The sequence below is a fragment of the Diadema antillarum genome, unplaced genomic scaffold (assembly GCF_040938485.1).
Source record: "Diadema antillarum isolate AM-2024a unplaced genomic scaffold, OU_Dant_1.0 seq00001698_RagTag, whole genome shotgun sequence".
Classification (NCBI taxonomy): Eukaryota; Metazoa; Echinodermata; class Echinoidea; order Diadematoida; family Diadematidae; genus Diadema; species Diadema antillarum.
Window position 1 is genome coordinate 913,545 of NW_027272389.1, and position 27,222 is coordinate 940,766.

Below are 27,222 nucleotides of genomic sequence, written 5' to 3' on the forward strand. Positions count from 1 at the left end.
TAGTTGCTCCTACCCCCCCCCTCCCCCCCCCCCAAAAAAAGTAATAGACTGAAATTGGCTCAGCCCATATTGTCTGCCCATGTTTGAGTATATAGACTTAGCTTGTTATCACGAGTCATCGAAATATCCCTTAACTAGACAATTGCCCATGATTTATATAGATATTGAAGTCGAAAAGGTTCATCATTGCGATGTCAACGCCACTATACATATCATTTGTTCATTTCCAAGCAATGACAGTTTTGTCACTTGCTTCCATTATTTTGTTAAAAAGCATTATTTACCATATGCAAATGAAACAAAAACCCGATATAGCACTTCAAAATGATTCTAAAATGCGATTTAGGGATAGAAACAACCATTGTACAAATGTTAATCAGTATACTAGTAATCAATGATAAGTATTGTTAAATATACAAAATGTGAACAATAGTTACAATAAACTTGTTTCTTAAACCGTCTACCCTTGTGATTCAGTGCGGGATATTCCATTATATTTAAAGGTCATGCAGGTGTGAGCCATATAGGGATCACACATGTAAATAAGATGGAATGTCCCTGACAGCTTCACAAAATCATACCAAAGATACTAACATAAATGAAGAAAAAATGAATTAAAAATCATAAATGCAGTTCGGAAAAAAAAGACCCAGAAAAGCTGCAGATATTGAGTATGAATTCTTCTACAAACTGCATTTTGGTTGGAATATAAAAGCTTTTCTCATGGAATTCGGAAGGGACTATATTTTGATTGGGTGCATGTACAGAAAAATAGGTGTTTTTTTTTTTATTATTATCATATTTAAGTGAAAAGAACTTGTAGTCTTGCTTTGCGAACCCTTGGACAGCGTTTGAGCTAAAGAAACCCCTTTGGAAATGTGATGGATGAAAGGGTATAATTATCTCACCTATCCAGCTCAGTGAAGATGAAACACTTCATTTCTCCCAGCTACTTTACATGATTTTTTGAATTCTGAATTTTAACACACGTCTCTATGGGGAAATATTTACCCCTGTGAACCCTACGGAGTAAGCATGTAATGCACACAAGTCAATGGGAAGTATTCTGATTCATCCCATACAAGCTCTGCTGGTTTATAGTGATCTATTCTGTAAAATCCCTCCCCTATCCCCCTAACTCTGCTTAAATACACTTTGTTTTCTTACTATGTTCTTGTGGTACTAGATCTTAGTACAGAGTAGTTGAATTCATGAATGATAAAGTAGTCTTTATCACACAACTTTGAATGCTTGTGGTATTTTAACGTTTTCTTTGTTTTGACTACCACTGAAACAGTTCAAAATACATAAGGTTAATCTCTTTGATAAATCAAAGTCTTTTACAGTACTTTGTAGACAATAAGGTGATGATGATACGCCCTTATGCAAGGATAGCTGCCTGTAACTTTCTGTTCATTGTATGTATAGAACTCATCAACATTCCCAGATTTATTTTTTGAAAAAAAAAAAAAAAACAAATGTGCATCGTTTTCAAAAGTGTCCCTTTTGAGAAGCTTTACAACCCTTCAATGTACTCATATGATGTATGGGCAAATATCATCAAAAATACATTTATGATTAGAAAAAAAAAAAATTAAGAAATATATAGAGGGACTAGTCACTCTTTTGAAATAGCGCCATCTACTGCGACATGATTCCTATGATTGACAAGCTAGATGACGACCGCGCTCTTGGACATTCATCCCAAAAAGGAACTGTGTAATGTATTTTTTATCATGTGCATCAAATGGCGCGATCGATGAATGTCATATCCAGAAATTGATGATACCGAGCATATGAAGCCTATTATGCCACTACCTGTCATTATTCTTAAAACACCTCAAGTGATGCTGTTTTTCGTCATAACTTTGGAAATCACGCCGATGATATCGTACGTTTTTACAACTCCTTTAGCTTCACCATTTCTTTCTCCTCTTAGCGACTTCCTGTCCCCTTTTGGGCTCTCCACTTTTTTTTTTCTCAGCCTAAAGATTCTCGAAAGAAGTAGTCTATTTCACGTCATTTTGTCATTTTGTAATCATTGTAATCTTTAATTGTTGGTAATGTATCAACATTACCACATACTATAGTGTGAGCACATAATATTCATAAGCATGTATAATCATCGACATTATTTCGTACTATTCATGAGTTTTACTCTATGTAATGAGTAATGCATCTTTTATCATAGAGAAACGTATTGGATCTCCCTTACCATTCAATCGCTTTGTATTTCAAAACCACTGCAATCAATTGGTAGCCTGGTTTGTTTATCATTCAGGGAGTAGAACCTCGTCGTCATTTTAAAGGCATAAGTCAACATTTGCCCATGAAACAAAAACCCACCATTAGTGCTTCAAAATATTTCTAAAATGTGAGTTAGGGATAGAAACCAACAATACGAATGTAAAAATTGTAACCAGTATAATCGAAGTTATATACGTATTGTTAAATATGCAAAATGTGAACAGTAGTTGTAATAAAATTGTTTCCCGCCTAAACCGTCTACAATTATGGTTTAATGAGAAAATAGTGATATCTCCTTATATTTTAGGCTTTATTGCAAAAATTTCATATGATAGGATGTTTTGTGATACAACTGACCTACACATATGCATCAAAATGTGATACCTTGAACATTTTAAATCACTGCGCCCAAAGGTAAACAAGAGCTTTAAGCTGAAAGTAATTTTACAACCCACAAGTGCTTACCTGATATAGTCATGATAACTGAGTTAAGATGAAAATGAATAACGACAACAAGAACTCCCAGTTTTTTGGTAACTTCTAATGCCAAACGGTGATATGAGAAGACAATCGGTCATAAACCTACAAACAGCTCCATATCAAAACCGTCCTATTTTTTCTCATAATCAGTAGCGGTCATTAACGTGGTCGTTGGAATGGAAGACTGCTAGTCACTCGTGCACGACGTCAATTCATTGAAGACGGCTCGCCATTCATTCAAGGCACCCTGCCACTCCTGGAAACTTTCCCGCCATTCTTCCGTATCGCCGGTTGTGCCAGTCTGGCTCCCTGATAAATACATAAAAGTTACAATAGCCATCTCGATTATGATATCATAGCAAATTGGTTTGGATGTATATAGAAACAGCTGTGGATAAAACTATCAATCACGGAGTCACTGGTTCGAATCCCCTATAGCTGCAGCGGTTTTGCCCCTGGGAAAGAAAATTAATCCTAATTTTTTGGCTTCTTTTTTTTTTCTGGTAAAGATGACGAATAACATAACGATCATTTCCAAGGATGCGATTCTTAATTTCAATTTTTACTTGACTACCTGGGTGATCAAGTATTCTGTTAACAGAAAAAAGATTTTGGCAAAGGCTTTGTCAGTCATTTTGATGATAAAGGCTACTGCAAAGTGACAATTTAACTTCATGGTATATCATGTAGATTATGTCCAACTTCCGTATCTTTCCTGATATTTCTTTTGCTCGGTTGTTGGCTTGGCTATATATAGATATATATGTATATCTTTAAAGATGTCTTAATTTTACTTTTCTCTTAAAAGCATTAGATTTAACTTCCTTTTGGAACCCGAATATGACTATGAATTCGTTACCTGCAGTACTACATCACTTCATTATGAAGCTCAATGGTTTTGGGAGACCTACTCTAGGTTAATGAGCCCAGCGAGAAACGGAAGTGAAATGATCCTTGGTATCCCCTTGTTGTTCTGACTGTCTTTGTCATAACTTTGATGTGAAAATAAAATGTGCTTACCGAGAAGCGCCCTCAAGCGAGGGATGTAGTTGTTCCAGAAAGCAATCCCTCTCGCCCTGACGGCTCTCCGGATGGTCAGATTGAGAGATAAATCCATGTACTTCAGCTCGGGGACTGTGAATTGCGGCCAGGTCGGCAGACTCGGGTCGGCCGTGGTATTCTCGCTCGGAGGCGTCGGATTCCTGCGACATGTGCGATAAGACGACAAAACGATAGTAAAGACGACAGTTACAACAGTAGTATTGGTAATAGCAGCAGTTTTGTGGTAGTAGTAGCAGTAGTAATAGTAGTAGTAGCTGTAGTAGTATTTTATAGTAACAATACTCATGCAAATGATAATGAGAAAGATAACAATGTTAATTCCTAATAATACGAAGAACATTGATTCCTATATTTCTATAATAACGCGAAGAGTTGTACAAAAGTTAGTGGTAGACTTGTGGCTGACGATGTCTCACCTCATCTAATCAGCAACTGTTCAAAAGATCGCGAAATTTTAAATGTGAAGGAGGACCACTTCACCGGGTTTGACACTTTGTTCTTTGAATGTTCTTTGAATGAATAAAGCAGGATCTTTTACTTGCACGAGTTGTAAGTCATTCTTAAACAGCACCTCCATTTTGATGTTCTATCCGAGAGACAGAGCGTTTTGCCAATTAACTAGAGGGGACGGTATGATTACACTTCGTTGTACATAATGCTGTATTTTACTTTTATGTTATGCTTTCCTTCTTTTTTTTCGGATTGATGAGCTTAGAAACGTCAGTATTAAGCGCTATATAAATGTTATTCATTATCATTATCATTACACACAACACTGCTTAGGTATGTAGACATTGGTATCAAACCTGAACCTGTTGGATTGGGAGGCTGACGTGCTACAGATTAAGCCATGTCATTTTCGACGTAATCATGCTACTACTCTATATTACTCACCCTGTTTTAGCGAAATTTGTCCACATCCTCATCATTTGGGCGGACAGTGCCTTTTCCTCGTCGGTGAGCTCTCGTTTAAATTTTAGGATGTCTTTATCGAACGACCAACCGAACACGAACTGAAACTCTTCCGTGTGTCCTGCCCTCAGCCACGAGGGATTGACTGGTCCGACCCGATAAAAAGAGCTGAGCAAGCGGGAAATAAAAAAGGACGAAATTTATTATTACATCATAGAAGAAAAACGACCAAGTTCAATGTCTGTTAAACATGCTTGAACTCGAAAACTTGTATCCGCCACCTTAAAGAACAATGTAAGAAATGCAAGGGAAATAAGTCCCTGAAAATGAGCCAAGTGAATAGAGTGACAATCCCGACAGGGTGCCGGAGGTTACCGTGAGGGTGTTGAGGAGCTACCGGGAGATACCGAGAACATGCCGAGGACACGACGAGGACACGGTTAGGAGGTGTAGAGAAAGTGCCGATTAGGAACCGGGAAGTCACTGAAGAGGCACCGAGGAGATGCCGACGACGTGCCGGGGGATTCCGAGAAGTGCCGAGGACATGGCCAGGAGGTGTCGAGAAAGTAATGAGGAGCCGGGGAGACACTAAAGAGGCACCGAGGAGATGCCGATGGTGTGCCGGGGGATTCCGAGAAGTGCCGAGGACATAGCTAGGATGTGTCGAGAACGTGACGACGAGCCGAGTGCCGAGGGGAGACTTCAGAAGCACCGTAGAGGTCTCCTACATGCGTGGAAGTGGCATCGAGCTCTACATAATTTGTAATATACTCGGACTAACTCATGCTCGGAATCATCGTGACGCATCCGTGGCGAAGGGAGGGCAATCTTAATTGATTCAAGATTATTGGCTTCGGAAACCGTTCGACCCGGATAGGGTTGGTACAAAAGTCCTTTCTGCTCCGAAGACAAATGTTGTTTGAAATGAAAATCTGATATGTTAGCAGAGAGAATTTTTAGTCTAAATCGCACACACGTTTAGAACGTTTGATACAGCTTACAGTAGGCCTTATTATTTAGTTTGTTACATCTTCTCTGTTGTGGGAGCGGCGTAAAAGAATAGTATAGTTGATGCTTCATGAATGCAAGTACACTGTACAAATGCTTAAACAAGTTCATTGATCAATGTTGAAAGCACATCACATAACAAAGCTAAATACGATATGAAAACGTATTTATGGTCACAATGCACATCCACTAACCTGCTGGGAGTATGCGTAAACATGTACTCGTACACATCGTCAACATCGCTTGTGACGTAATGTCTCAAGGTGGAGTCACTCCCGCTTCGCCAGATGTAGTCTCCGTAATAGTCCGCGTATCCGTCGGAATAGTCCGCATTCGGGTAGTCAGCGTGCCGCCAGTCGACGTACTCCTGAAAGACGGAGTCCGCGATGAGTTCTTGTCGGTCCGATCCGAGGAGGGTTGTCGCCACCATGGTCTCGAAGGTGGACCGGTCGATGTGGGGGCCTGTCTCGCTCTCTGTGTACTCCGGATAGAAACCCCGTATGCTGCTCGTGCCCTCCTGGGCGTTAAAGCCAATCATAACCCCCTGTGGTTGATTTCCTTCTCCCCGTGACATTAAATTCGCTGGAGTGTCCGTAAGAAAGGCCCCATCCACCCGAATAAAGTACCCAGCAGTGTAGGCCTATAGAGAACACAAAGAATAAGACGTGTCATTAACAACTCTAATATATATATATATATATATTATGTCATATAGTTGTAATGAAACTTATTATCTTCCGTAGATATGAGATTAAGGCGTTAATAATACCAGCTCAAATCGCGACCGCATGTAGTCAGATCACACCATAGAGATACTGATTTATCGATGGACTTTCTCCACACACTCCCTAGTAGCGACAAGAACCGCCCAGCAAAGTTTTTTTTTTTTTGGCGGCTTATTTTGTCAACAACTAATGTTTACGTATATGTATGGCTCCAACAATGTATGTATATATATCATGTACATAATATGTTCATGTACAATGATAATACAGGAATCAATAAATCAAATCAAATCAAATCAAAGTTATGATTTATCACATCGTGTGGTTTTTCGTTTCTTATCTCATGCCCCCCCCCCCCCCCGCGGTTGATCTGATTGAAATGACTGAGAAATCCACAAATACCCGAGGTCCTAATAAAAGTTGGGTTCCATCTTTTATTAGGACCACTTCATACCCAAATTTCATCAAATAAACTCTTAAAACCTCTTGGAATTGTATGCTCTTTCACATTTCATATAAGTAGTTCTAATTATCTCGCAAAAAGTTAAAACCTAAATACCTATCTCAACCAAAATTATACCATCCCTTTTAATAATCCTATTGCGTAAGTCACATTAACTACTACCTAAAATTTGTATCTAATGCAATGAGTGGTGATAATCTAAATTGCCATAATCATACCCGTAGGTGTAGCGGAACAAACTTTACATTTCGGAAATAGACGAGCAACTTTAATAAAATCCTTCACTCTACTATCAAGATGGTTAGCCACTCTCGAAATAAACAAAAGAATATCAAGATAAAAGTTGAGTTGCCAACCATATCCTGAATCTCAAGGAGTCTGATCTCGTCGACGGTTCTGAGGCAGGTAACCATGGCAACTGTATCATCTTCAGGACACTCTGCGACCGATGCGAGAGTTCTGGCTTCCTTGCGATCAGTTTCCGGGTCATTACGGAAGTATCTTGGAGACAAAGCGCTACCGCTCTGCAATTGAAAAGATAATGGGGCGTTTATAAGCTTCATCTATTGTGACGTCATACTCAAGAAGAAGTCTTTAAACTCCAAACCATTTTCCAGTCAGTTTGGTACTCAAAGGAGGCGGCAACATGGCTGATTTATCCGATTTGACAACGACAGTTTTATAGACTAAGGATATGCATTGTGCAATGTGCAGAGTCGGTGAGTTGTTAAAGTTACACACTGTAATATGAGAGAAGATCGTGGTATATTAAAAAAATAATAATGGAAGGTGATAATGTCCAAGACACGTTAAATGTCCGACGCCGAACCTGACCACACCCACAATGCTCCCCTATCACAAAAAAAAAATGTGAAAAGCTATCGAAAATGACGGTTAATGAGAATCGAGTCACTTGTTGTGGAGTCCTCAATAGCACCAGAAAGAAACTAACCTGCATGATTGCGCGACTGAAGAGGCCGTGAGCCAGGGGTGACAGAAGCAGGAACCCCACGCTACCCGCACCTGCACTCTGGCCGAAGATTGTCACACGGTCCCTGTCACCACCGAAAGCTGTCATGAAAAAAGAAGAAGAAAAAGAAGAAGAGGTGGAGGGGGAAAAAGAAGACGAAGAAGAAGAAGAAGAGGAAATAATATCTCCATAATATCTATGTCTCCATTTTCTCTACTCCTAATCTTTCTGGTCTCATTAGGTGATACGCTATCAGCGTATCACCTATTGTGATTGTCAAAATCTCTCTTTATTAGGTGATACGCTATCAGCGTATCACCTATTGTGATTGTCAAAATCTCTCTTTATTAGGTGATACGCTATCAGCGTATCACCTATTGTGATTGTCAAAATCTCTCTTTATTAGGTGATACGCTTTTAGCGTATCACCTATTGTGTTTGTCAAAATCTTCCTTTCTTTCTTTTTATTCTTCTTTCTTTCTGGCACATTTTGTGTCGTGAATATCTCAACATTGACATGACGGAATAGCATGACATTTTCAGTCAACATGTCTCATGACAATATCTAGCCACAATAAGGTTTTCATGACAGTAACGTATCTATGACGTCATCTAGGCGCCATTTTGTGATTTTCGGACATGTTACATGATCGATCATAACTTCATAACTAAAGGACATTTCCGTATCATTTTCGGTAGACATAAAGTTCAGGTCACGCTCAATCTTACTTTGTAATGCTAATTACCAAAGACATCTTTACGCGCGCGTACGCGCGTGTCAAACTTTTTAAAGGCTCAAAACAACTTCCCAATGGGAAATCTCGAAGTTTCAGACAATTTTAAGCGTTCCGCGCATTCGCGTCCGTCCGCGCATTTCCGCGCGCAGTGCGCGTAAGCAACATGAAAATGCACATTTTTTGACAGATTTGGATTCCTGATACAATAAGTAACAATATCCATTGATTTCCGATCAATTTCGACCTATAACAAAGGAATGCGCTGGCGTCAAAGTTGAAATTTTGTGTGCGCGTCTATGTGGAAATATAGCGAAAAACATGTCTTTGTTTATTTCGCCATAGCTCTTTAAAACGTCAGGTGACCCTATGATTTTATTGCATATTACAAAAGCATATGAATTGAAAATAACGTTTCAAGTATCAATATTTCCCTAAATACATTATGACGTCATCATATCATCATCTGAAATCAAAAAAGTGGAATAAATTTTTTTGAGGTACTGTTTCTGACATTCATTTGCTCGTATCTCTGTTGTTTAAGCTCAATATTATCCCAAATTCAGATATGTTGTACTTTGAACATTTGCCTTTCAAGTCCATGTCATAGTTTTGAAATTTGATGACGTCATCATGCTTTAAATTGTGTTTAAAGGTAAAGACGCAAAATCGGACAAGTTTACGTGTTATGTCTATGGGAGGTGATTTTTTTTTAAACCATGCATTGACTTGACAACGTTTAAGCACCTTTATCTCAGCTGATTTTGCTTCATTTCCTCTGAAACTTAAGTATGTTGTAGCTGTGACAATAAGCTGCAGTAATCATGCATTTTATTCTTTGAAATCTCCTCATGAGGTTGACAATTTTGCAATTTAAAACTGAAAATGAGAATGGAATGCGGACGAAACGATTCCTGATTCATCTTTCACGTACATAAGTTTACGTTCCTCTAATTTTCTCGTCGAGACGTATGGCCGAGTGGTTAGAGGCGTCGTCTCAGAAACGTGAGGTTGCACACGTACGGGTTCGATCCTCACAAGAGCAGGAAAGAAAATAATTATTTTTTTTTTTTTACATTTTTTTCTTCAATGGAGTACTACACCTACGTCCATGTAGAAGTCACGTTTGCATGTAAACACACCTATACGCACACACTCACACAGTATACCTTTGTTTTGCGTTGGAGACTGCATTACTTCGACTGCTGCAAAATTTTGCAGGCTGGGCTTTTCAAACTGATATAGTATATTGTAACAAAATGAAATTTGTTCATATCAATTCAGTAACACAATGTAGTCGTGGTTACTTTGTGCTGATTTATACATGTAACAAGTTATACATTGTAAAAAAGGTATTTGCATTGTTCCTTTAAGTCAGTCTTCTGTATTGATGATTATTTGTCAATTAGTGGTTTTTGTGGAGTTTCAGATAGTGAAAAAAAAGTATGGATGATAAGTGCAGCGATAATTCCTACAGTTAGTTCAAAGTTGTGTTACAGATGTTTGATACATACATTTAGCATTGTGTGTGTGTATATACGTGTGTATACAGGTTGGCCATATGACACATTCTAGACAATTAATCTTAATTAATTAGCAAACGTGATCAGCTATGGAACTGAATATGGTACTAATGTATGATGTTAATGATTCTAATTAAACTGTGACGAGTTTAAAGGGATAGCATAAGTGTGTGTAAAAATAAGGCAATTATAAGGAAATTTTAGGGGAATTTGATAACCATGCCTACAATAACTTCATACAAGTACTAATACCTGCCTCATATTCAAGTGATAGATCGTTATGTCAATAGCAAACTGACAACGTACGATGAATGTGTTATATATTGAACAACTGTCTTTCAAGTCCATAACGTTCCCCATATTTTCTTGTCGAGACGTATGACCGAGTGGTTAAAGGCGACGTCTCAGAGACGTGAGGTTGCGGGTTCGAACCCCACAAGATCACGAAACAAAATACTTAGCTATTTTACTGTTTTTTTTCTTCAATATTGTATTACATATTCGTCCATGTAGAAATCACGTTCGTATATAAACGCACCTATACACACACACAGACACACACACACGCCATATCCCTCTTTTTTGTGTGTTGGAGACCACATTGCTTCGACTGCAGCAAAATTTTGCAGGTTGACTTTGTCAAACCGATCATAGTATGTAATGACGACGACTGAGGTGTTGTACTTTGAACAATTGTCTTTCAAGACGATGTCATTGTTTTGTAATTTGATGACGTCATCACACTGAAAATTGTGATTAAAGGCAAGGTATCAAAACCAGCCGATTATAGGTTTTATGTCTGCGGGACGTATTTTCCCAAGTTGCCAGAAATGGCATAGCGACCTCAGTCGTTACAAGGCCGCTTTTCCGTCTAGCAATGCAATAGATGTTCACACGGCCACGTTAGTTGAGTGGGCATTGACTTTCCCCCCGTTATATCTATACATTGTTTTTTTTTGTCTTACCATTTCCGTGGATGACCCGTGGCCGAGTGGTTACAGAAACGGTTTCGCATGCACGCTCAATATAACTTCAAGGTGCCTATATCTCATTCTTTTCTTTGTCGATCACAGATGACTGTCATCTGGTGACCACAAGCGTATCACCTAACTCGTCCTCAATGTGACGAGTTTTCATGTCTCGTTTCTTTTTATTCTTCTTTCTTTCTGGACAATTTTGTGTCATCAATATCTCAAGAATGACATTACGGAATAACATGACATTTTCAGGGAACATGTCTCATAACAATATCTAGCCACAATAAGGTTTTCATGACATTAACGTCTCTATGACGTCATCTAGGCGCCATTTTGTGATTTTCGGACCATGTTACATGATCGATCATAACTTCATAACTAAAGGTCATTTCTGTATCATTTTTTGTGGACATAAAGTTCAGGTCACGCTCTATCTTTCTTTCTCTGATGCTAATTACCTAGGACGTCATCTAGGACACGTAAGCGCGCGTCAAACTTTTAAAAGGCTCAAAACAACTTTCCAATGGGAAATCTCGAAGTTTCAGACAATTTTAAGCGTTTCAAACGATTTTGCGCGTGCGCGTCCGTCCGCGCGTTTTCGCGCGCACAGCGCGTCAGTAACATGAAAATGCACTTTTTTTGACTGATTTGGATTCCTGATACTTTGAGTAACAATATCCATTGATTTCTGATCGATTCTGACAAATAACAAAGGAATGCACTTGCGTCAAAGTTCAAATTTCGCCTGCGCGTCTATGTGCAAATATAGTGAAAAAACATGTCTTTGTTTATTTCGCCATAGCTCTTTAAAACGTCAGGTTACCCTATGTTTTTATTGCATATTACAAAAGCATATAAATTGGACATAACGTTTCAAGTATCATTATTTCCATAATTACATTATGACGTCATCATATCGTCATCTGAAATCAAAAAAGTGGAATTAATTTTGTTAAGGTACTGTTTCTGACATTCATTTGCTCGTATCTCTGTTGTTTAAGCTCAATATTATCCCAAATTCAGATATGTTGTACTTTGAACATTTACCTTTTAAGTCCATGTCATGCTTTTGATATTTGATGACGTCATCATACCTTAAATTGTGATTAAAGGTAAAGACGCAAAATCGGACAAGTTTACGTGTATTGTCTATGGGAGGTGATTTTTTTTTAAACCGTGCATTGACTTAACAACGTTTAAGCACCTTTATCTCAGCTGATTTTGCTTCATTTCCTCTGAAACTTTAGTATGTTGTAGCTGAGACAATAAGCTGCAGTAATCATGCATTTTATTCTTTGAAATCTCCTCATCTGATTGACAATTTTGCAGTTCAAAACTGAAAATGAAAATGGAATGTAGACAAAACGATTTCACATGTATCCTTCACATACATAAGTTTACGTTCCCCATATTTTCTCGTCGAGACGTATGGCCGAGTGGTTAAAGGCGCCGTCTCAGAGACGTGAGATTGCGGGTTCGAACCCCACAAGATCTCGAAACAATTTTTTTTATTTTACTTTTTTTTCTTCAATTTGTATTCTATATTCGTCCATGTAGAAATCACGTTCGTATATAAACGCACCTATACACACACACAGACACACACACACGCCATATCCCTCTTTTTGTGTGTTGGAGACCACATTGCTTCGACTGCAGCAACATTTTGCAGGTTGACTTTGTCAAACCGATCATAGTATGTAATGACGACGACTGAGGTGTTGTACTTTGAACAATTGTCTTTCAAGACGATGTCATCGTTTTGTAATTTGATGACGTCATTACACTGAAAATTGTGATTAAAGGCAAGGTATGAAAACCAGCCGATTATAGGTTTTATGTCTGCGGGACGTATTTTTTTCCCAAGTTGCCAGAAATGGCATAGCGACCTCAGTCGTTACAAGGCCGCTTTTCCGTCTAGCAATGCAATAGATGTTCACACGGCCACGTTAGTTGAGTGGGCATTGACTTTCCCCCTGTTATATCTATACATTATTTTTTTTTGTCTTACCATTTCCGTGGATGACCCGTGGCCGAGTGGTTACAGAAACGGTTTCGCATGCACGCTCAATATAACTTCAAGGTGCCTATATCACATTCTTTTCTTTGTCGATCACAGATGACTGTCATCTGATGACCACAAGCGTATCACCTAACTCGTCCTCAATGTGACGAGTTTTCATGTCTCGTTAGGTGATACGCTATCAGCGTATCACCTATTGTGATTGTCAAAATCTCTCTTTATTAGGTGATACGCTTTTAGCGTATCACCTATTGTGTTTGTCAAAATCTTCCTTTCTTTCTTTTTATTCTTCTTTCTTTCTGGCACATTTTGTGTCGTGAATATCTCAACATTGACATGACGGGATAACATGACATTTTCAGTCAACATGTCTCATGACAATATCTAGCCACAATAAGGTTTTCATGACAGTAACGTATCTATGACGTCATCTAGGCGCCATTTTGTGATTTTCGGACATGTTACATGATCGATCATAACTTCATAACTAAAGGACATTTCTGTATCATTTTCGGTGGACATATAGTTCAGGTCACGCTCTATCTTACTTTGTAATGCTAATTACCAAGGACATCTTTACGCGCGCGTACGCGCGCGTCAAACTTTTTAAAGGCTCAAAACAACTTCCCAATGGGAAATCTCGAAGTTTCAGACAATTTTAAGCGTTCCGCGCGTAGGCGTCTGTCCGCGCATTTCCGCGCGCAGTGCGCGTAAGCAACATGAAAATGCACATTTTTTGACAGATTTTAATTCCTGATACATTAAGTAACAATATCCATTGATTTCCGATCAATTTCGACCTATAACAAAGGAATGCGCTGGCGTCAAAGTTGAAATTTCGTGTTCGCGTCTATGTGGAAATATAGCGAAAAACATGTCTTTGTTTATTTCGCCATAGCTCTTTAAAACGTCAGGTGACCCTATGTTTTTATTGCATATTACAAAAGCATATGAATTGAAAATAACGTTTCAAGTATCAATATTTCCCTAAATACATTATGACGTCATCATATCATCATCTGAAATCAAAAAAGTGGAATTAATTTTTTGAGGTACTGTTTCTGACATTCATTTGCTCGTATCTCTGTTGTTTAAGCTCAATATTATCCCAAATTCAGATATGTTGTACTTTAAACATTTGCCTTTTAAGTCCAAGTCATGGTTTTGAAATTTGATGACGTCATCATACCTTAAATTGTGATTAAAGGTAAAGATGCAAAATCGGACAAGTTTACGTGTTATGTCTATGGGAGGTGATTTTTTTTAAAACCATGCATTGACTTGAAAACGTTTAAGCACCTTTATCTCAGCTGATTTTGCTTCATTTCCTCTGAAACTTAAGTATGTTGTAGCTGAGACAATAAGCTTCAGTAATCATGCATTTTATTTTTTGAAATCTCATCATCAGGTTGACAATTTTGCAGTTTAAAACTGAAAATGAGAATGGAATGTGGACAAAACGATTCCCGATTCAGCTTTCACATACATAAGTTTACGTTCCTCATATTTTCTCGTCGAGACGTATGGCCGAGTGGTTAAAGGCGACGTCTCAGAGACGTGAGGTTGCGGGTTCGAACCCCACAAGATCACGAAACAAAATACTTAGCTATTTTACTTTTTTTCTTCAATTTTGTATTACATATTCGTCCATGTAGAAATCACGTTCGTATATAAACGCACCTATACACACACACAGACACACACCATATACTTCTTTTTTGTGTTGAAGACCACATTGCTTCGACTGCTGCAAAATTTTGCAGGTTGACTTTGTCAAACCGATCATAGTATGTAATGACGACGACGGAGGTGTTGTACTTTGAACAATTGTCTTTCAAGACCATGTCATTGTTTTGTACTTTGATGACGTCATCACGCTGAAAATTGTGATTAGAGGCAAGGTATCAAAACCAGCCGATTATAGGCTTTATGTCTACGGCGCGTATTTTTCCCAAGTTGCCAGAAATGGCATAGCGACATCAGTCGTTACAAGGCCGCATTTCCGTCTAGCAATGCAATACATGTTCACGCGGCCACGATTGTTGAGTGGGCATTGACTTTTTCCCCCTGTAATATCCATACATTTCTTTTTTGCCTTACCATTTCCGGGGATGTCCCGTGGCCGATTGGTTAGAGAAACGGTTTTGCATGCACGCTCAATATAACTTCAAGGTGCCTATATCACATTCTCTTCTTTGTCGATCACAGATGACCGACACCTGATGACCCCAAGCGTATCACCTAACTCGTCAGCGTGACGAGTTTCATATCTCGTTTCTTTTTATTCTTCTTTCTTTCTGGACAATTTTGTGTCATCAATATCTCAAGAATGACATTACGGAATAACATGACATTTTCAGGGAACATGTCTCATGACAATATCTAGCCACAATAAGGTTTTCATGACAGTAACATATCTATGACGTCGTCTAGGCGCCATTTTGTGATTTTTGGACCATGTTACATGATCGATCATAACTTCATAACTAAAGGTCATTTCTGTATCATTTTTTGTGGACATAAAGTTCAGGTCACGTTCTATCTTACTTCTTTTGATGCTAATTACCTAGGACATCATTAAGTGCGCGTAAGCGCGCGTCAAAATTTTAAAAGGCTCAAAACAACTTTCCAATGGGAAATCTCGAAGTTTCAGACAAATTTAAGCGTTTCAAACGATTTTGCGCGTGCGCGTCCGTCCGCGCGTTTTCGCGTGCACAGCGCGTCAGTAACATGAAAATGCACTTTTTTTGACTGATTTGGATTCCTGATACTTTGAGTAACAATATCCATTGATTTCTGATCGTTTCTGACAAATAACAAAGCATTGCACTTGCGTCAAAGTTCAAATTTCGCCTGCGCGTCTATGTGCAAATATAGTGAAAAAACATGTCTTTGTTTATTTCGCCATAGCTCTTTAAAACGTCTGGTTACCCTATGTTTTTATTGCATATTACAAAAGCATATAAATTGGACATAACGTTTCAAGTATCATTATTTCCATAAAACATTATGACGTCATCACATCGTCATCTGAAATCAAAAAAGTGGAATTAATTTTTTTAAGGTACTGTTTCTGAGATTCATTTGCTCGTATCTCTGTTGTTTAAGCTAAATATTATCCCAAATTCAGATATGTTGTACTTTGAACATTTGCCTTTCAAGTCCATGTCATAGTTTTGAAATTTGATGACGTCATCATGCTTTAAATTGTGTTTAAAGGTAAAGATGCAAAATCGTACAAGTTTACGTGTTATGTCTATGGGAGGTGATTTTTTTAGAAACCATGCATTGACTTGACAACGTTTAAGCACCTTTATCTCAGCTGATTTTGCTTCATTTCCTTTGAAACTTAAGTATGTTGTAGATGTGACAATAAGCTGCAGTAATCATGCATTTTATTCTTTGAAATCTCCTCATGAGGTTGACAATTTTGCAATTTAAAACTGAAAATGAGAATGGAATGCGGACCAAACGATTCCTGATTCATCTTTCACGTACATAAGTTTACGTTCCTCTAATTTTCTCGTCGAGACGTATGGCCGAGTGGTTAGAGGCGTCGTCTTAGAAACGTGAGGTTGCACACGTACGGGTTCGATCCTCACAAGAGCACGAAAGAATATAATTTTTATTTTTACTTTTTTTCTTCAATGGAGTACCACACCTTCGTCCATGTAGAAATCACGTTTGCATGTAAACACACCTATACGCACACACTCACACAGTATACCTTTGTTTTGCGTTGGAGACTGCATTACTTCGACTGCTGCAAAACTTTGCAGGCTGGGCTTTCAAACTGATATAGTATATTGTAATAAAATGAAATTTGTTCATATCAATTCAGTAACACAATGTAGTCGTGGTTACTTTGTGCTGATTTATACATGTAACAAGCTATACATTGTAAAAAAGGTATTCAGTCTTCTGTATTGATGATTATTTGTCAATTAGTGGTTTTTGTGGAGTTTCAGATAGTGATAAAAAGTATGGATGATAAGTGCAGCGATACTTCCTACAGTTAGTTCAAAGTTGTGTTACAGATGTTTGATACATACATTTAGCATTGTGTGTGTATATATACGTGTGTATACAGGTTGGCCATATGACACATTCTAGACAATTAATCTTAATTGATTAGCAAACGTTATCAGCTATGGAATTGAATATGGTACTAATGTATGATGTTAATGATTCTAATTAAACTGTGACGAGTTTAAAGGGATAGCATAACTGTGTGTAAAAATAAGGCAACTATAAGGAAATTTTAGGGCAATTTGATAACCATGCCTATAATAATTTCATACAGGTACTAATGCCTGCCTCATATTCGTGTGATAGATTGTCATGTCAATAGCAAACTGACAACGTACGATGAATGTGTTATACATTGAACAACTGTCTTTCAAGTCCATAACGTTCCTCATATTTTCCCGTCGAGACGTGTGGCCGAGTAGTTAAAGGCGACGTCTCAGAGACGTGAGGTTGCGGGTTCGAACCCCACAAGATCACGAAACAAAATACTTAGCTACTTTACTGTTTTTTTTCTTCAATTTTGTATTACATATTCGTCCATGTAGAAATCACGTTCGTATATAAACGCACCTATACACACACACAGACACACACACACGCCATATCCCTCTTTTTTTGTGTGTTGGAGACCACATTGCTTCGACTGCAGCAAATTTTGCAGGTTGACTTTGTCAAACCGATCATAGTATGTAATGACGACGACTGAGGTGTTGTACTTTGAACAATTGTCTTTCAAGACGATGTCATTGTTTTGTAATTTGATGACGTCATTACACTGAAAATTGTGATTAAAGGCAAGGTATCAAAACCAGCCGATTATAGGTTTTATGTCTGCGGGACGTATTTTTCCCAAGTTGCCAGAAATGGCATAGCGACCTCAGTCGTTACAAGGCCGCTTTTCCGTCTAGCAATGCAATACATGTTCACGCGGCCACGATTGTTGAGTGGGCATTGACTTTTTCCCCCTGTAATATCTATACATTTCTTTTTTGCCTTACCATTTCCGGGGATGTCCCGTGGCCGAGTGGTTAGAGAAACGGTTTTGCATGCACGCTCAATATAACTTCAAGGTGCCTATATCACATTCTTTTCTTTGTCGATCACAGATGACCGACACCTGATGACCCCAAGCGTATCACCTAACTCGTCAGCGTGACGAGTTTCATATCTCGTTTCTTTTTATTCTTCTTTCTTTCTGGACAATTTTGTGTCATCAATATCTCAAGAATGACATTACGGAATAACATGACATTTTCAGGGAACATGTCTCATGACAATATCTAGCCACAATAAGGTTTTCATGACAGTAACATATCTATGACGTCGTCTAGGCGCCATTTTGTGATTTTTGGACCATGTTACATGATCGATCATAACTTCATAACTAAAGGTCATTTCTGTATCATTTTTTGTGGACATAAAGTTCAGGTCACGTTCTATCTTACTTCTTTTGATGCTAATTACCTAGGACATCATTAAGTGCGCGTAAGCGCGCGTCAAAATTTTAAAAGGCTCAAAACAACTTTCCAATGGGAAATCTCGAAGTTTCAGACAATTTTATGCGTTTCAAACAATTTTGCGCGTGCGCGTCCGTCCGCGCATTTTCGCGCGCACAGCGCGTCAGCAACATGAAAATACACTTTTTTTGACAGATTTGGATTCCTGATACTTTGAGCAACAATATCCATTGATTTCTAATCGATTCCTACAAATAACAAAGCAATGCACTTGCGTCAAAGTTCAAATTTCGCGTGCGCGTCTATGTGCAAATATAGTGAAAAAACATGTCTTTGTTTATTTCGCCATAGCTCTTTAAAACGTCAGGTGACCCTATGTTTTTATTGCATATTACAAAAGCATATAAATTGGACATGACGTTTCAAGTATCATTATTTCCATAATTACATTATGACGTCATCATATCGTCATCTGAAATCAAAAAAGTGGAATTAATTTTTTTGAGGTACTGTTTCTGACATTCATTTGCTCGTATCTCTGTTGTTTAAGCTCAATATTATCCCAAATTCAGATATGTTGTACTTTGAACATTTGCCTTTCAAGTCCATGTCATGGTTTTGAAATTTGATGACGTCATCATGCTTTAAATTGTGTTTAAAGGTAAAGACGCAAAATCGGACAAGTTTACGTGTTATGTCTATGGGAGGTGATTTTTTTAGAAACCATGCATTGACTTGACAACGTTTAAGCACCTTTATCTCAGCTGATTTTGCTTCATTTCCTCTGAAACTTATTTATGTTGTAGCTGTGACAATAAGCTGCAGTAATCATGCATTTTATTCTTTGAAATCTCCTCATGAGGTTGACAATTTTGCAATTTAAAACTGAAAATGAGAATGGAATGCGGACCAAACGATTCCTGATTCATCTTTCACGTACATAAGCTTACGTTCCTCTAATTTTCTCGTCGAGACGTATGGTCGAGTGGTTAGAGGCGTCGTCTTAGAAACGTGAGGTTGCACACGTACGGGTTCGATCCTCACAAGAGCACGAAAGAAAATAATATATTTTTTTTACTTTTTTTCTTCAATAGAGTACTACACCTTCGTCCATGTAGAAATCACGTTTGCATGTAAACACACCTATACGCACACACTCACACAGTATACCTTTGTTTTGCGTTGGAGACTGCATTACTTCGACTGCTGCAAAATTATAGTTTTGCAGGTTGGGCTTTTCAAACTGATATAGTATACTGTCACAACATGAAATTTGTTCATATTAATTCAGTAACACAATGTAGTCGTGGTTACTTTGTGCTGATTTATACATGTAACAAGCTATACATTGTAAAAAAGGTATTCAGTCTTCTGTATTGATGATTATTTGTCAATTAGTGGTTTTTGTGGAGTTTCAGATAGTGATAAAAAGTATGGATGATAAGTGCAGCGATAATTCCTATAGTTAGTTCAAAGCTGTGTTACAGATGTTTGATACATACATTTAGCATTGTGTGTGTGTATATACGTGTGTATACAGGTTGGCCATATGACACATGCTAGACAATTACTCTTAATTGATTAGCAAACGTGATCAGCTATGGAACTGAATATGGTACTAATGTATGATGTTAATGATTCTGATTAAACTGTGACGAGTTTAAAGGGATAGCGTAACTGTGTGTAAAAATAAGGCAATTATAAGGATATTTTAGGGCAATTTGATAACCATGCCTATAATAATTTCATACAGGTACTAATGCCTGCCTCATATTCAAATGATAGATCGTCATGTCAATAGCAAACTGACAACGTACGATGAATGTGTTATATATTGAACAACTGTCTTTCAAGTCCATAACGTTCCCCATATTTTCCCGTCGAGACGTGTCGCCGAGTGGTTAAAGGCGACGTCTCAGAGACGTGAGGTTGCGGGTTCGAACCCCACAAGATCACGAAACAAAATAATTAGCTACTTTACTGTTTTTTTTTCTTCAATTTTGTATTACATATTCGTCCATGTAGAAATCACGTTCGTATATAAACGCACCTATACACACACACAGACACACACACACGCCATATCCCTCTTTTTGTGTGTGTTGGAGACCACATTGCTTCGACTGCAGCAACATTTTGCAGGTTGACTTTGTCAAACCGATCATAGTATGTAATGACGACGACTGAGGTGTTGTACTTTGAACAATTTTCTTTCAAGACCATGTCATTGTTTTGTAATTTGATGACGTCATTACACTGAAAATTGTGATTAAAGGCAAGGTATCAAAACCAGCCGATTATAGGTTTTATGTCTGCGGGACGTATTTTTCCCAAGTTGCCAGAAATGGCATAGCGACCTCAGTCGTTACAAGGCCGCTTTTCCGTCTAGCAATGCAATAGATGTTCACACGGCCACGTTAGTTGAGTGGGCATTGACTTTCCCCCCGTTATATCTATACATTGTTGTTGTTTTTTTGTCTTACCATTTCCGTGGATGACCCGTGGTCGAGTGGTTACAGATACGGTTTCGCATGCACGCTCAATATAACTTCAAGGTGCCTATATCACATTCTTTTCTTTGTCGATCACAGATGACTGTCATCTCATGACCACAAGCGTATCACCTAACTCGTCCTCAATGTGACGAGTTTTCATGTCTCGTTTCTTATCCTTTTGCCTGCTTATACAATATTTTTCACACTTTGAATATGTGTAGGATTCTGTCAAAGTTATGTGTATTTATGTTCGTAAATCTTCTGTAACATTGTGTGATATTTATGTATATGCCCTGCTTATTCTGTTCATCCAGTTATGTCCTGGGCTTTTATGTTTTGTATTTATGTATTCCTTTGTTCGATTTGTATATCAATAAAGTGATGAAATATATACATCTTCAAATTGAACAACTAGCCAATGTGTAAGAATGTATGTTTACACATTTGGAGACAATTACTTCCTGGAACTATTTCTTTTTATTTTAACTGTCATATCACAAGCGGTGCACCCATGAAATTTAAGCTGAATTATGTATTTATTTTGGAGCAAGCGCCATGAGCGCCTGACTTGGCGGATACCGGCGCTATACAAGACTTCATCATCATCATCATGTACTCTGGTCGTCTCCAGCGCATCTGAGATGAAACACAATAAACATGATGCATGCTTTTTGCAACATGTTACATGGATCGCATCTGCAGGAAAGAGAAACGTGCCCTGATGGGCATGGCTCGTTTCGCATTTCATTTTGCACGACAGATGCTGAATGTTCACTTTGCAAGTTTTTACCTCAATGGTGTCATTCAATTAAACAATCTGCCACTTTGAAAACGCGTATCATCTTTTTTAGTGCCATACGCAGTTCTAATAAAACAAAGTTTTATTTTTGCGGAACATGTAATTTAATAACCATCACTTATGTTATCATCCAAGTTGAAGAAGTAGAAGTATGAAACATATTCATCATTATACTGGCATAATTTTTATCATTATACGATCAAATCTCCTGGTTGCTTCAATACGTGACTGAACTTCAACTTTGCAACATTTCTAGTCAAGGAAGCCACAAACCGTGAATGTTATCATGAACCCACTGCAGCGCTGCGATCTGATCCAACATGGCGTAGTTCCCGGGGGCTGCGTCATCGCCTTTATACATGGAATAAAATAAAAATGTTGGTAATATACTGTGAAGATAATTATGACTACCGACAAAAAACAAACAAACAAACAAACAAACACGACTGTACCGAAAATACCATCACAGGATACTTCCACTTACTGAACTTACAATGTTTTTAATTAATACACTCTCACTTTCTGTAAGTAATGACCTAATTACCGATAATCACCATCCCTGATAATCTTAACGAATGATTTGCACCTGTAGTGAAGACTCCGAATACGCCGACGCGATATCCAACGGTTACCATGATGACGTCAGAGCTAGCCGCCAATGAGGTTCCAGAGATTTTGGCGTTTGAAGCCCCGCCAAATTTGAAGGCGCCTCCCGGGATGTAAACCATTACATCGGCATTTGTCGGCTGCAAAAAGACAATTCGTGACCCCAACATAGGGGAGACAGTAAGAAACAAATGAGACGAAATCACCATAAAATAAAAAAGTTAAGTACCATAGTATTATTTCCAAAGACAAGAATACGTCACCTGCTGTAATGTTGCATACAAAACAGCTGCTATAGATAACTACCCATATTTTAGAATTTTACTTATATTTTCGTATCAATTATGTATATTTTCCAAATCAACTTGTACATAATCTCATAATCTTCTGTTTACTAGAGTATATAGAATAAGAAAATGCAGTCTAAATCCATGTTTTTGTGAAATGCGTATCAAATGCTATAACTTGCCAGCTTATTAAGAGAATACTTGGATTGTTGATTATAGAATAAACGTTATAATACTGATTTAAACTAATTCTATTATAAGTGAATTTGATGTTGATGGCATATTCGTTAATTGGGAGAAATAATAATGTCAATTATTACATTGACTACAAGTTGTAATGCAGTATAGTGACTGCATCGTTAATCCAAGGAAAATAAACTGATGTAAATAAGATAAAAGCGATGACATGATGAGATCAAGGCAAACCTGAGGATTTGGCGCGAACACGTTGAGGTACAGACAATCTTCGCTAGCTGGAGCTTGGGTTGGGTCGGTCACGAAATGCGAGCAGGAATCGCGATAGTACGTGGCGTTCCAGTCACCACCCCAGGGTGTCTTGGCGACCGGGGCTGCAAACCGGGTCGGCGGATCGGCGAATGGAACGCCCTGAATCAGGAAAACATTCTCATTTAGGGTTCTCACACAACTATTCTCAAGCAGCAGAGGTTCATCTGCTATATGCTATATGCTAGCAGAGGTTCATCTCAAGCAGCAGAGGTTCATAGCGTCTTACAATCTAATGATGTCGAAAGGTAAAAGCCAGTTTTAGGCCCTAGTTGAAATAAAGTTTGGTCGAGGTCCCCCGTATAGTTTTCATGTGTGTATGCAGACACCCGCGATACGATGTGCTCTCAGTGAAAATATGTTTACATGAGCATGAGTTTCAGTATCATATTCAATAATATATGCCCGTAGTGAAACACATATGATATAAACACTGATAGTTTAAGAGAAAGTCTACTATACGATGAAAAGTATAAGATATGCGTGGTAACGACTGGACATCATTATAAGCGCTTGCCGAATAGTTTATAAAATCAACTGGGAATGTCTTGCCAAGATGGAATGGAACGTGATACTTAGAAGGCGAAAGTTTAACCCTAAAAAGGCCGGGGGGGGGGGGGGGGTTGAATCAACCCCCCCCCCCCAACATTTTTCGCGACTACTCCGCCGCGCGAAATTTTTTGACCGCGCCGTTCACTGACTTTTTACTTTCAAGTCTCGTGCATCTTTTGACACCATTTTCGCCAAAATCGCGCATACCGTTACGACGCTGCACGAATTTTTATACATGCCTGTCAGACCGAAAATGGCTCAAAGACGTGATTTTTGTGTATAAAGTCTATGCAAATGGAGTTTTCTCTTCTTATTCATAAAGATATGATTATTTTCACTTTCATAGGCTGAAACTAATTAATTTTAGCATAATCATGCTTGAAATAGGTTCTGTCATAAATTTTGCGAAAAAAAAGATAAAACAAAAGGTCGAAAAACATAGAAATACATAAATTCATAAAACAATAAAATATATAAGAAATTGATTTTGATACCAGATTTTTTTTTCAAGCACATTGTTAGGAATGCTACAAAGAATGTTATCACCAAAAATTAGGATTCTAGGAGCTTTAATTTCTGATTTAGAGCAAAAAAGTATGATTCTATGCATATATTAGCATAATTAATCATTGTGACAAAAATTTCCATTTCCTTTTGTATAGTTTGGTATATTACGCCACAGGTAATGTATGTGCCAGTTTTCATGGTGATTGCGCGAGTGACGGCCGAGATCTCGGGGGGGGGGGGGGGGGGGGGTTGAATCAACCCCTAGCTCCCCGGCCACAGAACACCAAAAAAAGCCCTGCCTGGTTAGGGTTAAGTTGTTCTGCATCCACTTAAGAAAAAAAAAAATCTCATTAACTGTGACCCAAAGAGGAATCGTTGTATCTTAAGCCCCATTGAACGGCCCCATTATAGTTTGAAGATTTGTACTGTAAGGTGGAGAGAACAACTTTTTTTCCTGTACTGTAGATACTGAAATATATTGTTAATTGTTAGTTTTTAATGGACCTCTCACTTCTCTTTTTTCCCTCTAAACATAACTTAGTATTTTGCTGACATGTATGTCTCTTTCTTTTTGCTAATTTTCGTTTCACACATTTTAATGTACTTGTAAATATTGATATAATTCCTGATGTATTCTGAGTTATGTTTTGTTGGAAGAAAAATGAGAGTGAAAATGAATGAATGAATGAATGAATGAATAAGTCAATCCGTGATATCATCACACGTACAGAAATACAATCTAGAATTAGGTAATGCTTCACGTGAATAAGGTTTCCTACCCTTTCCTGTTATAAACAGCATATATATATATATATATATCTGCTGTTTCGAATAGAAATCGAAATATATATATATATATATATATATATATATATATATACATGTACGTATATACTCGTATATACAATATAGGTCAAATAGTCTTGACAGGAAGACCTAGCAGACGGTGCAGTCATTCCACTGTCTCCTCCTTCCTGTCACGACTGTATACCAAATGCAGTAACCATCACGTACGTGGTCAAGGCAATTTCACGTTAATATATATGCCGTATGTCCCCCCCCCCCAAAAAAAAAATAATAAAAAATAAAAAATAAATAAAAAAAAATACAACGGGAGCTCCGCAATGATATCTTTAAAAATAATGAATCAGTCTAAATATAATTTCAGGGTATGAAGCCATAACTCATATCCCACATCCTACAGAACAGAAAACCCCATTCGATTTGCTTCAGTGGTCAAAGAGAAATGAGGAATTCTTGTAGAGGATGTCAGGTATCTCTTCTCTCCAAGTGTTGTCTATTGTATCCACACACAAGAGCATCGAAGCGCTAAACTTGGAAGAATCAGACTCATGACATGCTTTACAACAATCCACATTTCTCTGTGACCGCTTAACCATATTTTCTGCAAAATAGAGCTAAGATGTTATATTTTAAGACCTTGAAGTAGCATTTAGACAGTTTAATCATATTGGGTATTATCAATGGGAAAATCTTATTGTATTTTTTTTGGGACATACTGTATATATATATATATATATATATATATATATATATACTTATAATTATATACATTATATTATGAGAAACAGACAGAGAGATGGGGAGGGAGCGAGAGAAACGCGTGTAACAATTAAGTGTGAAGGCACTATATTTTCACTAGAAAGATTCTTCTTACTCGTCTTTTTTAAGGTGTGGGGGGGGGTCCCTTCTTCAGAAGTGTAGAAACTTCTGAAGAAGGGATCCCCTCTTGAGAAACCCGTCCAAATCAGTTCGTTTGCTGCTGCAATGGATGGTTCCTGTGAGCTTCTATACCTACAGGACAGGTCCTATCGACCTGCAGGGAGTTGTCGGGAAGCCTTTTCAGTCTCGAAACTTGCAAGTGAGGTTTTAGTTTCAGAACCCCAAAAGAGTCTCTGACATTATGTTTACATCGAGTGTTTGAGTGTGATTTGGAGACAATGAGTGTGGTTTAGAGACAGAGGTAAATAAGACAGTGTGTGTCAATTCAGTGTGCAATGGAGTCTATAATGATTATACACACGTAGACTTGTTGCATATGGAAATGTGTACTCTGCATGATTTAAAGGACCTAATGTACGATGTTCATCAACCTTGCATTACACATCCCAATGCTTCAGATTCCAGAGTTCTACTTACCTTGTATTTATATTCAAGACCACTACTACTATTGACCGGCTCACGTATAGTCATATAGGATCTACAAAGGTTGTCCACAGTACTCACGCTGTTTAAGTTAAGTTGTAAACTTTATCGCATGGGGGATAAGGTGGTGAGAAATGCGCAAATATCCCTGCCTTTTCCCCCCACGAACATTGTTCAACGTTATCATTTCATACGTAACAATCTTAAACTTACCAGATACACATCGACCTTAGTGTTGACCCCAATAAACTGATCCTCTACGAAGTCGACGGTTTTCCCAACCAGCCTTCCTCCAGCGACATCAACGTGGGGATCGGGGTCCTGGGCGAGACTTGCTCCGATGAGAAGCCCGCATAGCAGCCACCGCATTCCAAACGCTCGTGGATTTCTATCGGCCATAGTTGGTCTTACCCGTTGCACTGAATTGTCCAACTGGGATTACAATGAAATTCATAGGCTCGGAGGCTTAAGTGGTGTAGGGCCTAGCTTGGCATGTTGTATTTGCACAGGAGTGAAGGCCGAAAAGAATAAGGACGACCGTCCCCTTTTTCTGGTATGCTATGCTCTCGCTTTGTTGAAAAAGGGAGAGAATCATTACACATGCAGACGTTAATTGTTTGTGCCCTCCACAGTCACAGCGCATACTTACATGACAGTGCATTTATTTCAATTGAATGACTGAACCACCCATCACCT

General features: G+C 38.2%; 1 protein-coding gene across 1 annotated transcript; it reads right to left on the reverse strand.

Moving 5' to 3' along the window:
• Positions 1-2,914: 2,914 nt before the first annotated feature.
• On the reverse strand, positions 2,915-26,925 carry LOC139711729 (carboxylesterase 5A-like). The gene is made up of 10 exons (XM_071623586.1): positions 26,740-26,925; positions 23,224-23,403; positions 22,491-22,650; positions 22,178-22,255; positions 7,850-7,968; positions 7,254-7,421; positions 5,904-6,349; positions 4,684-4,869; positions 3,748-3,929; positions 2,915-3,036 (listed from the first exon to the last, which is right to left on the reverse strand). The coding sequence occupies exons 1-10, from the start codon at positions 26,923-26,925 to the stop codon at positions 2,915-2,917; spliced, it is 1,827 nt and encodes a 608-aa protein (XP_071479687.1).
• Between the last annotated feature and the right edge of the window lie 297 nt (positions 26,926-27,222).

Coding starts and splice junctions, on each gene's coding strand:
- LOC139711729 (XM_071623586.1), bottom strand. CDS start 26,925: ATGGCCGATAGAAATCCACGAGCGTTTGGAATGCGGTGGCTGCTATGC. Junction 22,651..23,223: donor TGTTCGCGCCAAATCCTCAG/GTTTGCCTTGAT, acceptor GTCTTTTTGCAG/CCGACAAATGCCGATGTAAT. Junction 4,870..5,903: donor TTTACGCATACTCCCAGCAG/GTTAGTGGATGT, acceptor CCGCTTGCTCAG/CTCTTTTTATCGGGTCGGAC.